This window comes from Trachemys scripta, chromosome 15 (genome assembly GCF_013100865.1).
Source record: "Trachemys scripta elegans isolate TJP31775 chromosome 15, CAS_Tse_1.0, whole genome shotgun sequence".
Taxonomy (NCBI): domain Eukaryota; kingdom Metazoa; phylum Chordata; order Testudines; family Emydidae; genus Trachemys; species Trachemys scripta.
Window position 1 is genome coordinate 1,128,089 of NC_048312.1, and position 17,144 is coordinate 1,145,232.

The following is a 17,144-nucleotide window of genomic DNA, read 5'->3' on the forward strand; positions in this document are numbered from 1 at the left end:
AGTTGTGACCTCAGATGCCTATCAGCCAATCACGCTGCGGAGCTGGGTGCTGAGTAAAGGGAGACTAGGGCAGTGTTTTTCAAACGGCAGGTCGCGACTCAGTAGTGGGTTGCGGGATGTAAGGCACTGCGTGGTGGTGGCTCTGGTCAGCACAGCACTGCTGACCAGGCCGTTACAATTCCCATGGGTGGTGCTGCCAGGCTAAGGCAGGCTAGTCCCTGCCTGTTCTGACTCTGCGCTGTGCCCCGGAAGCGGCCAGCAGCAGGTCTGGCTCCTGGGGGGAGGGCACGGGGCTCTGTGTGCTGTCCCTGCCCTGAGCACCGGCTCCGGGGGGAGGAGGGGGCGAGGGTGGGGGTGCCTGTGGGCGAAAGCCGCATGGAGCAGCTTGTGCGCCTCCATCTAGGAGCCGGACCTGCTGCTGGTTGCTTCCGGGGCGCAGTGAAGTCCGTGGTGTCAGGACAGGCAGGAAGCCTGCCTTAGCACCCCTGCTGCGCTGCTGCCTGAGGTAACCCTGTACCCCAATCCCCTGTCCCAGCCCTGAGCCCCCCATATTGGAGCCCCTTCCTGCACCCCAAACCCTTCATCCCCGGCCCCACCCCAGAGCCCTGACCCGCTCCTGCACCCCAACCCCCTGCCCCAGCCCTGAGCCCCTCCCGCATCCCAAACCCCTCATCCCCAGCTCCGTTGGGTTGTGGATATCAACAATTTTCTTCAACTGGGTCGCCAGAAAAAAAAGTTTGAAAACCACTGGACTAGGGAAGCGGGGGCTATGGAGTTGGGGGGATGGGAAGATGTGACACAAGGTTGGGGTAGAGCTAGTTGGAAACTCTCCTATGCAATGTTTTCTGTCAGAAAATGCTGATTCATCAAAATCGACACATTCTGTGGGTATATGCTGATTTCAACAAAATTTTACTTGAAATTATGTAGGTTGGCTGATCCTGCCTGTCAGCCAGCCAGCTAGCCAGCCAACCTACCAACCGGGAGCTGTTGGTATGGGCCATGAGTTTGGTCTACAGAAGCAGTGAAGTGAGAGATTTTAGATTTTCAAAAAGTTTTTGACAAAGTCCTGGGCTGCTAAGGAAACTAAGTAGTCACAGGGTCAAAGATAAGGGTCTGTTGTGAATTGACTAAGAAACAGAGTAGAAATCATCGATCAATTTTCAGGATGGTAAAAGGTTTGGGGGACTACAAATATCCATGTTTAATATAGTTATCCATGATCTACAAAAATGGGAGAGGTGAGCAATGAGGTGGCAAAATTTGAAGAGGCCATAAAATTATTTAGAATAGCCAACACTAGAGAAGGTCGAAGACCAAAGCTAGGCAAATTGGTAGCACAAGGACAGATGAAATTCACTCGTGACAAATGCAAGGTAACATGCATTGGAAGGAATAATTTGTACTATCATATTACTGGGTACTAAATTAGCAGTAAGATCTCAGGGAAAAGATGTGGGCAGCATTGTGGACAGCTCTTTAAAATCCTCTTTCTTGTGTATTGGTGATTAAAAAGGGAACAGACTGTTACGGTGAGTAAAGCATGTGATAGAAAACATTATAATCCCATGCTATTCTATGCAAGCCCATTTATTAACAAATCTATAGGATGCCATCACCTGAAATGTGTGTGTTCATCTTTGGTCATCCTATCTTATCGGAAAGCAGTAACAGGAGAAGAAGGGACCCAGAGACAGGTGGTAGACAAGATTCAAGGGTTGTCGTATAAGGAAATATATTGAAAAAACTGTTTTTAGGTCTTTATCATTATTTTAAATACCTCATTATTAGGTTTATCATTATTTTAAATACCTCTACTGAGATAGAGGTATTTAAAATAATGCACGGTGCAGAGGAGATGCATCGGGCATTCCTAATCACCAGTTCTTATAGAAGAGCAAAATGTTATTCAATCAAATTGAAAATCAACACATTAAAACCAATAAGAGGAAATATTTTCTTTGCACAATGTACAATTAACTTGTGGAACTCACTGCCACAAGATATTAAATCCTGTGATTTTTTTTTTTGGACTCGATAGTCATTTAATACATAAATAACAAAAACCTTTACAATCATAGAAATAGAGATCTGGGGGGACCTCAAGTGGTCATCTAGTCCGTTTTCCCCTACAGTGAGGCAGGACCAAATATTCTTAGTCCATCTCTGAAGGTGTCTGTTTAACCTGTTCTTAAATACCTCCACTGTTGGAGATGGCACAACCTCCCTTGGTACCTGTTCCAGTGCTTAACTGTACTTACAGTTTTGAAAGTTTTTCCTGATATCTAACCAAAATCTCCATTGCTGCAAACTGAGCCGATTACTTCGTTCCCTACCTTCTGTTCATATAGAGGGCAGCTGATCACCATCCTCATTATAACAGTCCTTAATGACTTTGAAGATGGTTATCATCTCCGCCTTCATTCTTCTTTTCTCTAGTCTAAACGTGCCTGTTCTTTCAACCATTCCTCAAAGGTCAGGTTTTCTAAATCTTTGATCATTTTGAAGCTCTCCTTGGGACTCTTTCCAGTTTCTTGACTGCTTTCTTAAAATATGGTACCGAAAACTGGACAGAACACTCCAGGTGAGGCCTCACTAATGTTGTGCAGAACAGAACAGTTACCTCCTGTGTCTTGCATAGGTTGCGCCTGTTAATACATTACATTACATTACATACAGTTACGTCAGACAGGGAAAAAATACAAGGGCTGTAAACTCTCATGACTGAAGGATATAAGTCTAATGATGAAGGTTAGGAAGAAACTTCCTTTAAGGGCAGCTTACTACGTCAGTATCCATGATAGGGTTTCTAGCTCCTTCCTAACTGGCCACTGTTGCTGCCCGTATATGGGACTAGCAGTGTGTACCTTCATGAATGTAGAGCCCTACTGTAAATCAGGAGCGGCAGAAGGTCCCTAAAAGTGTGTGTGTGTGTGTGGGGGGGCACTAGCGCCTAAGCCACGGCCCTGTTCCTATGCTGCCCCTTCCCCCGAGGCTTCCCCCCCACTCCCACGCCACCTCTTCACCCCCAAGACCGCACCACCCACTCACTCCTCTTCGTCCCTCCCCCGTTGCTCGCCTTTACAGCTGTTAAAAAGTAGGAGGGCATAGCCCCCTGGTCCCCTCTGTTCTGGCACCCCTGCTGTAAACCCCTACAAACAGAGCACTACTGAGTAATGAAACTTCCGTTGAGTTACTGAGAGAAGCAAGAGTTTCATTTTCTGTAGGCCAGGCATGTCCCCTCCCTTCGTGGTCAGTGCTGCAGCTGGTTTGTTTTGATTCCAGTTCTCGCTGTCTCCTGTACTTTGATTGATCGCAGAAGTATTCAGTGAACTGTGTTCCTTTTTCTTTGCTGCTGTTTTAAATTTGTAAGTGGTTATGTTGCACAGACCTTATAATAATCTCTCTATTAACCCCTTCCAGCCCACGACCTTCCCCAGAACAAGACCTCAGCTGCGGCGCAGACTGGCAGCCATTTGCAATGCCTCTCAGTCCACTGCACGGATGACATGGGCGAGTCGAAGGGCCGGACTGCGGTGCCGACATGGAGATCCCTGCACTCAGACATCTCTAACAGATTTGGGACTTTTGTGGCTGCCCTGACTTGAACAAAAGGAAATTATTTTTTTCTCTTTTTAATTTTAAAGGGCCGCTACTGCTAGGTGGACTATTTTTCTAGGTTGGTACCTGCTTAGTGGCATATGGACTGGAAAGGGTTAATTTAAAGTAAACCTCAATTTTTTTAATCTTCTGCCACAGTATGTTACCAGTGTTAACCCTTCTGCAGTTAGCACACTTTTGCTTAAAATTTTCCTGCTAGATCATTTCCCCCATTATTCTGTAATCTTGGCATACATTTATAGATGAGGCCTTTTCCTTTTTCATCTCAACGTATGTCCAAGTAGTGTGTGTCATAAGACAGATACTTCTCCTTTCGTTTTTTCTTTTCTTTTTTTTTGCCCCCTTTTTTTTCCCGCTTTGTTCAGTGCTTATTAAAATGGAAATCCTGGAGAATAGCAGTTCAGGAATAAATGCCGGTTGAAGTGAAATTGTCATCATATTCTATATTGACACCAAGCTTTCGTCAGTCACATACAAACCAAACAATTAATGCTCTATTAAGTATTCAGCCTGTGATTTTTGTCTTTCCTGAGATAATTTATTTTTTGTTATCAAGAATACATTCAGCCTTCATCTCTTGCTGTTAAGTGGAAACAACTATTCAGTTTATTTGCTGACTTGAAGCCCAGATATAGAGTGTTATTCTGAGCAATAGGGCCTGTAGCGGTGAAGCCTGGTTGACCAAACACGTTTAAAAAATGTGAAACTGCCAGTTAAAGCATTTTAATCCCTTCTCCACCAAGGACCAAGATGTGAGTGGAATTCCTCCCACCCGTCTCTCTTACTGGGGACACACGGGGAGTGCAGATCACCTCTAGGACAGTGTGTATCTAAAGTCCCCACGTCTTTAATTTTGCTCCTAGAAGAAGGGAAGTTTAAATACCATGTTATCTCTATAACTGTTGAAGCAAGGTCTTCTTTTAAGGAAAATCACATACCAAACCCCCTTTGTACTGTGCTCTTCCTGTGAAACAACTTCCTGGTTACAGGAATGTAAAAAAGCTCTGATTCCTTGACATGAGGAACTCCCCTGTGCTAGGCTAAATTTAAATCAGCCATCCAGCTATTACTTAGGCCATGTCTACACTACCACTTATGTCAGCAAAACTTATGTCGCTCAGAGGTGTGAAAAAAACACCCCCTGGATGACATAAGTTTTGCCAGCATAAGTGACAGTGTGCACAGCGTGACGTCAGTGGGAGAGCTTCCCCTGCGACACAGTTACCACTGCTTGTTGGGGGTGGTTTAGTTACATTGACAGGAGAGCTCTCTACCCTCAGCACAGAGTAGGTATGTAGGAGATCTTACAGTGGCACAGATAAGGTTGCCATCTTTCTAATTGCTGGTAACTGGACCCTCGAGGCCCAGCCCCCTTCTCTGCCTCTCCACCCCTCCCCCCAAAAGATACCTCCCTCCGTTGCTCGCTGGATCATCTCCACCTCCCACCCCACCCACCAGCTAGACTCCCTCTGCTCCGGGGCTGGGACGGGAGCTGCTGCAGCCTGACAAGGAGCCTGTCTGCAGGTAGGAATGGCCCCAGCTGAGCAGGGGCTGGCAGGGGTTAATGACTCGACACCTCCCCTCACCCTGCGGTAACCGGATTTTTGGTGTCTGGTCAATACATCTGACCAGGCGCTGCCAGGTCCCTTTTTCAACCAGACTTTCCGGTTGAAAACCAGACACAGAAGCCAAAAACCGGACTGCCTGGGTAAAACCCGGGTGGATGGCAACCTTAGCACCATTGCATCGATACAGCTGTGCCACTGTGAGCTCTCTAGTGTAGATATAGCCTTACACTTACCAAAGGAGTCACAAGTCAGCACTGAAGCAAAGGCGTCATTTTTGGGCTAAAGAAGAAGGTACCTCAGATTGCTGGTAAAGCTTTTAGTATAGCGGCGTGTGCCCTTTTTCCACAGCAGGACTTTGGTGCCATTACTCGAAGTGCCACCCTTTAATGTATGTCACTGAGAATGCTGAATGTGTGAGATCAGGCATTTTCAGGAGTAGAACCAAGCATGAAGCTGGGAAATTTGGTACATATCAGTACGTACTGATGGGTATCCTTTTCATTCTAGCCAGTCCCCACATTTGTGCACCTGAGAGTCAGAGATGAGCATTCTCTAAACTGCCAGGGTGCTGGGAGAGCCTAAAGTAGATCACATAATTCCTGCTGGTAAAGACAGTTTCTATTTGACATTTGTCGTGTTTGAAGGACAGTATTATTAGATACATACAATAAAAGGAAACCATTCTTTCCTGCTCTTCACAGATAATACTCATTAGGACAGAAAGCTGGAAACAAATGAGCTAAAAACAAAAATTAAAAGATGATTGGACACTGGTGTGGTTTTACATAACGCTATCTATAATTTGTGTAGCCTTTGCTTACAGTAAGACGAAACGGTCCCACCCTTGTTCAGATGTGTTCAGTCCAGTGGTGCTGGAACAGTTTTTATAGTGGGGGTGCTGAAGGTGGAAACCATGTATTTGGGTGGTTGTTACTATTTCAAGCCAGGGGGTGTGGCAGCACCCCTACTTCCAGCACCCATGACTCAGTCTCCTCCACTCTTTGCGGTTACTAAGAACATTGGAGGATTAGATCATAGCTGTGAAATAAAGGACTGAAACGCCATGGTTATTTATCACTTGTTTCATGGATTCACAGTGTGCCCCTTTTTGAGAGTTGCTGTTCAGAGTTCTGTCTTGAATTTATCTTGGATGGTCGCATTGGGCCATCGTTTTTTAAGCGGAGTTCTGTATTGACACCACTGGGGAGGGAATTGTGCTTAAAAACTTATGGTACATTATGGTTCTGAAATCTTTCAATCATGCTGTTTCAAAACTTTCAACATTTTAAATGAAGTTATAGATGGTATTTAACTTGTCACGTTCTCCCTGCTCTCTTATTTGGAACAAGCTCTCATTGGCCTTATGTGGATTTATTTTCCTGTTGTGTCACTGCTCACTGAGGTGACTTGGGTTAATTTTTTTTTAAACTAGGAAATTATAATAAGAGTCCTTGAGTTTTAGTTGGTCTTTTGTTTCAGAATTTAAAAAACATCCCCGATTTTGAGAAGCTTTTAATCTTTTTTTTTTTTTTTTTTTTTAAAGATTTTATTGATGCTGGAACGGTTACTGGAATATGGAGTTTGCCCCTGCTATAATTCGGTGAATATGGAGTTAGCTTGTATTCCTGGGTCTAGAACAAAAAGGCATGACACTTGGCTGGATCCAGATGAAAGGCTCAAATCTTCTGCCCTTCACCTACTCTAAATAACATTGTCTGAGGTAATATATCTCCTGATGTAACAATTGTTACCCAGCGTCACTTTGGAGAACACGCCCCAACCCAAGAAAGCACAGTTTCTTAGGTCCCAGTTCAGCAGAGTGCTTACGTATGTGCTAAATTTTAAATTTAAGTAATTCCATCTCTAGTCATCAAAGCACTTACGCATGTGCTTTCCTTGAGGCACGTGTTTCTCTCGTTAGCTTTAATGGAATTTAAACCAAGTTTTTAAAAAAAATTAGTAGGAGTGGGAGGAAACTTGGTTCTGTCTCTGGAACTACCTGTTTATTTATCAAAACTGTTCGGACAATACTACAGATCTGTTTAACCTTTTTGGTAGCTTTGTTCCATCCACCATGTCTCCCTGACTTGTAAATGGCTTATTCTCACCTTAACTGAGGGACAGAATGCCAGCTGCCTAATAGTAATCATTGAGGTGATACCAGCACATTGCAGTGGGATTTCAGGGTGCCTATTTGCAAAATTCTGGTGGAATAAGGTGTATGCATTTACTCACCAGGTGAATGTTTATTACCAATCTTTTGTTACCTGTGATAAGTTTCCTGTCCAGCTTCTCCATTGATTTGATAAGCGCACTGATTTTTTTTAAACATGTACGAAATATCAGCAGAGCACTAGATTATAAAAAAGGTTTAGTTTCTGGAATAATGATACTTGTCTTCATTTTTAGACTGCTTTGAGAGCTCTAGATGAAAAATGCGGTGTGAGAGCTAAGTATCACTATATCCCCATTTTACAGGGCAGGAAAGCTACGGGGGGGAAGTGACTTGAGATGACTCCCAGAACTGGTACTATAACACTCCTGACTCCTAGTCCAGTGTCATACCCATTGGCCTATCTGCTTCTTCAGTATAATTTTAAAACTCCTGCCTTTGAGGTCAGTCTAATCCAATAAGTAATGAAATTCAGTGAATTGCAAATGCTGCAAAAGTGACTGCATAAAGACAAAAAAAAAGTTTAAAGTGCATCTGCATATTTTGAAAGACTTCATGGGGGTGAAAACATGGCACTAAAAAGCCAGTAGTTTTATGGTAAATATGCATTTATCATGTGTACAAGTTTCATTTTGTGTTGCAAACAGCAGCTCAAAATAATATGGCTTCATACTTGTACTGCAGTGTCCACTCTGACCTGCCTGGCACTTTCAGTTGCTGTACACAGGCACGTAGTCCAGGCAGCAGTCTAAGCAGCATTTTAGAAATTAAATCTTTTAGTTCCTACCCCTTGAGGGTAAATTTCTCCCTGCACAGTGTTTGCTGACTTTTTTGATATGTGTTAAAAGAAATGTCATACTTACACTTCGAGTTTGAGCAAGTAGCATATTGAGCAAAATACCTTTCTTTGGTTTAAGTTATGGGGAGTGATGAGTCATCTTTGTCAAAAAAGAATGAATAGGTCTTATTTATTAAATGCTCTTTGGGAGTTTTCCCCAGGTCATGTTCTCATAGGGTTAATATTTCTCCGTTACTATAGTTCAGTTGTTAGCTCTTCAGTGACACACATAACAATTTAGATTCATTTTCATTTAATTAAGGTGAATTTCAGCAAATGTGGAATGATTTCAGGATTAATGTGGTATGGTAGGTGGAAGGGAAATAAAAATGAAAATTTTGTCATCTACTTCATTTAGCGAACTCCTTCGAATGCTGTATTTAGAGGTGGTCGTTATAAGGCCAGTTAACCTTTCCAACCAGGAAATCAGTTTGAAGGCTTTCTAGCACAACACTAAGACTAAATGTTCATTAACTCCTTAATGAAGAACTGTGTAATATGACCACAAGTCTATCTGCTGTAGAGCAAGTCATGTTTGCTCTAATACTAAGAAGAAACAGAATTGGTAAATTTGATTTTTTTTTTTAAAAAAAAAAGCTGCAGTGTACCCTTTTCTTGAATTCTAGACTCACAGCTGTTCAGTGGATGGGGTGTAAGAACTTAATCCATTGTTATAGAATTGTTTCTCCTTTATTGCTTAAGGCTAATGGAGGAAATAGTCTAATTTTGTCTTAAAATTTCTCTATTAAAATTGTTGGTTTGAGTCCATCCGTTCATAGATTTTGACTGATGAAACTGCAGGCTGCGAATTCCGGCAGTTATAACTTGATCACTATTCACTACCCAAGAATATTACAGCTTTAAAACAGCCTTAAGCAAAAGGATGTTATTTCTTTGTACTAAATTTGGTTCATGGATAAGAAAAAAAAATCATAACACTGGTAATCCGTACTGCATAGCAAACTCTTCTGAAAAATGTTATTGCACATGTAAAATATGAAAACTTGACTCTGCTGTGTGTTAGGCAATCCTGTAATCTTTTTTTCTCTCTTGTTAAATTCATTTCTTAAATGCTTGGTTGGAAGACTGTGACAATAGCTCATGAAATTGAGTGTTATTTTTCTTTCTTTTTTTAAATATGTAAAGTGCAGTCTTCTGTATTCATGCATATTGTATATATCTGTATATGTTTTACTGAGCAACTAAATAACAATAAATATGATGTTAATGGTGGCTATTGTATATTTCATGCAATGTTTTACAATTATTTGAATAGAGTCTTTCCTGAGATTCTTGGAAACAGTGAAATGATGCAGTTCAGACCTTGTGAGAGTGAAGTCTTTGCCCTGTTGAAGTCAGTAGTTTTGCCATTGATTTCATTAGAGCTAGGATTTCCCCTTGCCTGCCAGATACCCGTTTGTTTTTTTGGGGTGAAACTTGCTTCTATGTGGAGGCAGGACGAGATGGTGCTGAGGCCACATGCTGCTCTCTGGACGGGGTGAATTTCTCCTTGGTGAGTCTTGCTACACTTGACAAAATACACAGCAAGTTTCCTTCTGTTCACATACGAACGTTACCTTCTTTTATTCTTCAGCAAGATGTCAGTGCATATAAATCCTTGTTACAGTTCCTTAGCACAAATCTTGTGCTTCTATTGCAATTCTAAGGATCTTTGATTCTTTTATATCTGATGTGTCATATTGGACATACAATTTAGCACAGGTTAGGGCTAAATTGGATGATTATATCTTAGGAAAGTGTTTGTTTTTAACCTTTATAATATCTTTCCTGATGTCCCAGGGAGTAGTTCTTTGGCTGGAGCACTTTGACAAGCATGGCATAGACTACTAAATCCACAATAAAGATGGCTTGTACAGGAAAAAAATATAAATTTAAGTAATATCAAGTCTTAATTTCCCTGTTTTCCAAGGGCTTCCTTGGAGGACCAGAGAACTGAAGTTCTCTCAGTCAGAGGAGCAGGTGTGTTGGATTTTTCACAAACCTAGCTTTTTCTCCAAGTGTTTCTCAGGATTTTGAATGAAACTGGTGGAAGCAAAAAAGCAAGACAGACCAGAATTCTAAATGTATGATCAAAATCTCTTCCCCTCTCAGTTGTTCAGGTTTAAACACTTTTATGCTACTACATTCCTATTAGTCTTCCAAAGAATTCTCCAGCAAAAACAGAGTGAATACCTGTTATTTTCTAATGTGGAAAACAAGCAAAAACCCATGCAAGCCCCATAAATATATAATTGGGATGGGGAACAACTTTTTACATCTTTATACTTCTAGCAAAGCAACAACAACAAAAAAGTGCAACCAAATTTTTTTTCTGTTTGGGAGTACCTTTAAGAGTGAACTTTAGATGATGCTGGAGAAAACTCCACAATTTTCTCCAATTAGCAGCTTAAAAACTCCAAATTGCACTTTTTGGTGAGCAAGTGTGACAGGAGGAACCAGCTACTATGAGCTACCATACTATGCCTATGTCATAACAGGATCTCTTTATGCTTCATTAGGTAACTAGTAACTCCAACATAATGCATCTGAGTATCCCTATAACTAAACTACCAATATAGTGTGTCCCATAGAAGGCCCTCTAGATTTTTCATAATCACCTCCTGTTGTTTTCTTTAAACCAAAGTTCTGTCGAAAATGCAAGACCCTCAGCTCAAGTAGAATAGAAAAATCAAAAATTGTTTTGAGACCCTCTTCAAGCCAGTGTAGTGAGAATGCTTTACTTCCTTTTAAAATCTTGCTTGAGTCACTAAATGGATAAAGAACAGTGTATGATATATACATGTAATTTACCTGCAAAGATATGATCATCTCTCATTGAATTGGTTAGATCCAGGAATCAACAGGGAGGGGAATTTTTTAATATTACCTGTAAAGACCTCACTATCCTTACCATACTGTGTTATGTTAAATCTGGTAATTATGCTTTAAATAGTTTGTAACTCTGATCTCTTAAAAATCTTGTTCATTTTTATTTTTTGAAACCCTGTTAAGGTGTGAATTTTAACATTCTTCATGACTCTATGGACTCGTACTTCTTGCCATGAAAAGTACTGTCAAGTACAAGACTGAAGGTCCAGGGAAAACATGCAAAGTGGTGATTCAAAAGCACACCTTTTACTTTCATGGTTTTATTAAGATTTTAGTTAATGTGGTTTTAATTTTCTGGTTCATTTGCAGTCTTGAGAAAGAACTCTAGGCAAAGTTCCTGGAGTTCTTTCCTTAAAGATGAAATGATCATAGGATGAAATCCATCATTTTATACTACCTACATTTTCTCCACAGAACCAGATTAAAAAGGTGGATCTGCTGAGCTGCTTCTACAAGCTGTCTGCTCCTTTTTTCTCTGAAGTCCTTGCTCTGTATAGTCATAGGTTCTAAGACTAAATGGGCGTGTCTGTGTGTGGGGTTTAATCTGCAGATTTTCAAGTTAATCTGCTTTGAAAACATTTGTGTATGCACGAGGCAGTTCCTTGTAGTTCTGACTCTGCGTATATTGTGAATTCAGGAGTCCACTTTCAAGGTGAGCTAGCTTTGGTGTGAAATGAGTTAGTTTGGTCTGTTGTTCAAATGTGTGCACTCCATGTCTGCCATGCTGAAGATGCTGAACACTGGGAAGATCTAGTGATCTCCTAGAACCTTTTTGAGTAAGGTCATTTTCAGCCTCCTAATCGCCTGCCTGACTGCAATGGCACCTAGAGCCAGGCGAGTCTAACGGAGATGCAGAGAGGATTACATCCAGCTCACCCGAGATTTACTCAGCTAGCCCCTCAGACACCATATAGGCACCTCCAAGCAAACCTGCAATGCCAGACTAGGAACTTAATTCCCAACCCTTCCCCCCCTCAGCCTCCAACACACAACAGCTATATCACCCAGCTCGTACCACATGGTCAGAAATCCCAGCGCACACATCACTGATCATTGCCAGGGTTCCCCCAAGACTGGGAAGATTCTCAGGGAGATAAAGCCAGAAATGCACATTAAAAAAATGCTCTGGAAGCCGCCCTGCAATAGGAACAATAACCACTTGTCATTTTTCAAAATACCCACCAGTTATGGCGCTTGCACTGGTCAGTCCCTTAAGGAGATGGCCCTTCTCCAGAGCCACGCACCTGGGACACCTGAAGGGGAGAAAATGGAAAACTGAGGATGAAATGTTCATGGCCATTGTTGCAGAGTGCCAACTCCCCCACCCCTCCAAAAAAAAAAAAAAAAAATAGGGAGAGGTGGAGGGAGTATCTGAGGGGAAATCTGAGAAGGAGCTTTCTAGGGAGATTGTTGCGGGGGCTGAGGACAGCATGGCAGTTACCAGGGACTCTGTTTTGCCAGGGCCAAAGACAATATGAAAAAAGACTGGGAGATGCAGAGACAGCTCCTGGAGGCCACTCTCCCCTCCCAGAACCGTTCTCAGGGAACTGAGAACACAGAGCTGACACCCCAACTCTTTGGAGCCTGCTATTCCCTTGTAACTTTGAGCCTTGGCACTCCACACCAGTAGTCCCATGAGCCAGAAGCGGTGGAGCCAAGACATATTCTCCCCTGTGCCTGTAAAAGCCCTTCTCCACTGGTTTTGTGCCATTCACGGCACTGTTGAACTTCACTGTTTCGTTTCACTGCTGGTTTAATTTAAGGCTCCATATAGTTTAATATATTGTGTCATAATTAAAAGCCATTTATTCATTTTTGTTTTAGTTGAAGGTCCATTTCTGGTTGTTACATAATAGTGTTTAATAATAACCTTTTCAAATTTCATTCATAAGCAGTCAATTCATTTTACACAGAAAATAATTTTGTGCTAATTCATGATGTTTTGCAAACACAGGTAGGCAAAGACCTGCTGCTAGAGGGGTGGCCATAGCATTACACGTTCGCTGCTGCTAACGCCTGAACTACACAAAAATCTTCCAACCCACCTGGTTAACAACTGGATGTACAGCTGCACAATTTCAGGCCTGAAACTCAAAATAAGAGCAATAGGCACCCTGGACAATATTGCCTGACTGTTTGCATTTTGTGTTGGTTGCCTTGCTGGCTGTCAAACTGCTGAGCAAGTCTCTGCATTGCACCCTCCCACCCATCGCTAAGACTTTCTCCCTTACTCTCACAAATATCGTGCAAAATACAACATGCTGCTATAATCTGCAATTTCCCCCCCCCCCCCCACTACTTCCAAGCTAGCCAATAAACTGCACCATGTCCCTTCTCAAATGGGCAAATGCACACACTGCAACTACTGAGGTGGTGGTTACAGTTCCTTTCTTCTGTCCAAAAGCCTGTGAATGGCTTCGTTAGCCAGGTCTCCCAGGATAACTGGACTGACGTCTATGCCATTAATGGCCATAGTATTCCGGGGGCAAACAGCCCTTTCTTCATTAATTTAAATACAGTTGAGTGCCCAAAGATCCTAGCATCAACTACTGTTCCAGACCACCCAGCATGTACGTCTGTAATCCTGCCACAGTGGTCAACCAGTCCTTGGAGCACCATGGAGAAATACCTCATTCTGAGCCCTGATTGAAGGGCACATGGGTCCCATCAATTGCCCCAGCAATATTTGTGAATCCTATAGGTGCAGTGTCTTCAATAACTTGAACATTACCAGGCTTTATAATGCAGTGCATCAGTACCTTTTCCCATGGCATCACACCTCTGCATGCCAATGGCCCTAGTGGTCAATCTCCCCACACTTAATTAGTTGGTTATGGACCTGTAGCATTTGGGGGTGGCAATTGCAACCTGTTTGCCCAGGGTTTAGGGCACCACATGCTGGTATGCAGCACCTCATGGGGATAGGGCACTGCATGCCTCTGTAGTTCCAGGGTTCAGCACATATTTCCGAAAAGGTTGCTTTCTGTATGCTGAAATTGTTTTGCCACTGCTGGTCATCCCAGTGTGCAGAACAATCCATTCCCATGAATCTGTGCTGGTTTCCCAGGCCCAGAAACAAGTCCCTCTGCATGCTGTGAAGCTGCTCCAGGAACTGGTCGTCTACTTTAACATGCTCAGGGTCTTTTGCTTCTTCCATCTCCTGGTTCTGCTGCTGCTGAAGACCCTGCTGCTGCTGCCGCCACATCATCTGCTTAGTGGGGCAGCAGGCGAAGTCCCAAGCTGAATTCATCCAGCTTTGAGTGCTGAAATACAGTCCAAGCAGTTGCTGTGCAATTGAGGCTGCCAGCAGAGTGGCGCAGAGTCCATGCTGGGTCCATTCTGCTGAAAGCAACTAGAAAATGGTGCTCGTTTGCCCAGAAAGGAAGTCTGAGGTGGAGACAGATGACTCATGAGTTTTTGAACTAGCTTTGCTTCAGCATCTGCAAAGCACAGTAAGAAAAATCCCAGCAGCAAAGCAAAGGAGCATGGGGTATCCTCAGAGAACGCCATGCCCTCAGTTTGCAGCCAACTGCTGCTGTGTATACACCATGGTACACGTGGGCAGAGGGAATGTTGTCCGGTATACATGCTCTTACTACAGCTTGTCATGCACGTTACCTGATGCACAGCAAAAAGCTGCGAATTAGCCCCCTCCCACTATGTAGACAAGCCCCGAGGATTTTATACTCTGCATCACCGTAGTATCTGAGCGCCTGCCACGTAAAATCAGTAGCAATAGCAAAGACCCTAGTGGGTTTCGGGGAGTCTGGCACTTCTGCCTGAGATTGGAAAGATCAGATCTGTTAGTATGGCAGTATTTCTGCATCTCTCTGAGAGATCCTAGTTTTGCAACTGCATCTAAAAATCCATAACTCCAAGCAATGGTCGCTGATTTCTTGAAGGTTCCTGAGTTAGTGCTTTTAAGGCCATTTGCTCGAGTTCTGCATGGAGGGAGAGAAGACCCAGTTAAACACTAGCCTGGGTCACTTGCTGTGTGTTTCAGTCAGGTCAGCTGAGGAAAAGCAGAATCTCACTAAAATCAGATGCTGTAGCTTAAACGTAGTTTTCCTGAGTGAATACGTTACAGCAAAATTGTAGCCCATGGTGCCCTCCAGAACAATTCAAGATGGATACCCCATAGCAGAGCTCTGTAAGCTTTAATATTTTCTTTTTTAGTCATTGAATTAGGTTTAATGTGGGTTAATTTAACTGGTCTCTATGTAGTAGCTTAATTTTTGATTTGTACCTATATTGGAATCCGACTTTTTCTCTTGTCGCTATTTTCTAGGTTGCTACAGCTGTTTGTGCCTGGTGGCTGGCAGTGATTCTGTGGCAATGGCCTATTGAAAATAAACAGTTTGTTTTCTAGCTGGAAGATTCCAGCTTTCCTCCTTTCATATTGGTAGCTTCGAGCTCCTTTCAAGTCCTCTGTTTCTGGGAAAGCTGTCTGCATGATGGCACCTTATTGCCACCTGGCTCGTTCCTACTTTGCCAGTCATGTGGCTATTTGAGAGAGATTGGTCTGGCTTTTAACATGGGCTATCTCAGTCTGCGCCCTACCATCTCTGTCTTTGGGATTTGCAATGGCTCTCATCCAAAAAGGGGCATCTCTTGATTTTTACTGGGTCTCTTTACTACTTTTATTACTGGGGTCCTGGAGCTCATATGAAGAATGGTTTCAGAGTAACAGCCGTGTTAGTCTGTATCCGCAAAAAGAAGAACAGGAGTACTTGTGGCACCTTAGAGACTAACAAATTTATTAGAGCATAAGCTTTCGTGGACTACAGCCCACTTCTCCGAAGAAAGCTTATAAATTTGTTAGTCTCTAAGGTGCCACAAGTACTCCTGTTCTTCTTCATATGAAGAATGTTGACGTCTTTACAGCTCCATCTAGTGCTGTCTCTATATGGCCCTCAGTGAGTTTGTCTGGCTAGGCAATGAATACAAAGAGAACTTTGCCGAGAGCAGGGGTTCTCAAACTGGCGGTCAGTTCTCTTTATTGGTACCGACTATGAACTCTCAACAGTTGTTCCTCTGCTTTTAGTTGTTAATGGTGATCATCTCCTTCCTGTTTCTGGATCTGAGAAGCTGGGAGTTGCTTTTCATCCCATGGCAAAGTTAAGAGTGGAAAATAAGCTGACAGGATCTCTGTGATTGGCTAGGCTTTATGGTGGATTTACAGACAGCTTTTGATAGATTCAAGATTTCTGCAGTCATTGCTGTGCTTAGCTAGCTCCCTGGACGTTTGTCTTGCCATCCTGCGCTGTGATTTGGAATCCACGGGCACTAGTTTCCCATTTGTACTGGAATTTAATGACGAAATCGTAACCCTATTTAGGAAAAACCAATAGCTGGTTCTAGAGCCTGTGTCAGTCTGACCTCCGGCTTATTGCTTCCACTGTTTTGATTCTGTGCTGAGGTTGGAAAGCTGGCTATAGACTTGCCTGTTTTCCCAAGCCATTTAACGGATGTAAGTCTTGTAATGATGTCCTTTGAATTGTTTTCTGCACAAGGCTTTGGAATGCTTGTCACAAAAGGGCCTCTATAAATGTGTGTTATACACATAACACTCAGAGATCCATCCATATCCCAGTTGGGTCCACTGCAGAGCATCTGTGGGGCCCTCAGCAGTCACCTGCTGATACACTAACTCTAGCAGTGTGTAAAACGTGTAGCTGTGTGTGTGTGCACGCGTGGGCACACACCCAACATGTGTGCTTTTTAGAGGAGGCTATTGTGAATGTGGCAAACAAACTTCTAGTGTTGTTAATGTTATTTTGGGGTAGTAGGCGTTTAGGTCTGATATCTCGGGACCCTCATGTCTGAAAATCTTTGAAACATGGGCACATCTTACCCAGCACAGCAGAAGGAAGAACAGATGATCCTAATACTGAGTTTATCACCCCAGTATGTATGACTTCTCAAAGGGTCTTTTCAGACCGCTGTGTTTCTGGACTCCTCTGCATGGTGATGGATATTTAAGAATAGCACCGACTCTGTGTTAGCATGGATGCGGCTCAGGACGCACATGTCACTAGCAAACTATGGAAAATAA

General features: G+C 42.9%; 1 protein-coding gene across 1 annotated transcript in view; it reads left to right on the forward strand.

Moving 5' to 3' along the window:
- Nucleotides 1-4,125, forward strand: part of MN1 (MN1 proto-oncogene, transcriptional regulator) — a 45,546-nt gene extending 41,421 nt beyond the window's left edge. Inside the window, exon 3 of the mRNA XM_034791432.1 lies at nt 3,424-4,125. Coding sequence (XP_034647323.1) covers nt 3,424-3,608 — 185 coding nt within the window. The 3' untranslated portion in view covers nt 3,609-4,125. The remainder of the gene's footprint in view (nt 1-3,423) is intronic.
- Nucleotides 4,126-17,144: the final 13,019 nt, after the last annotated feature.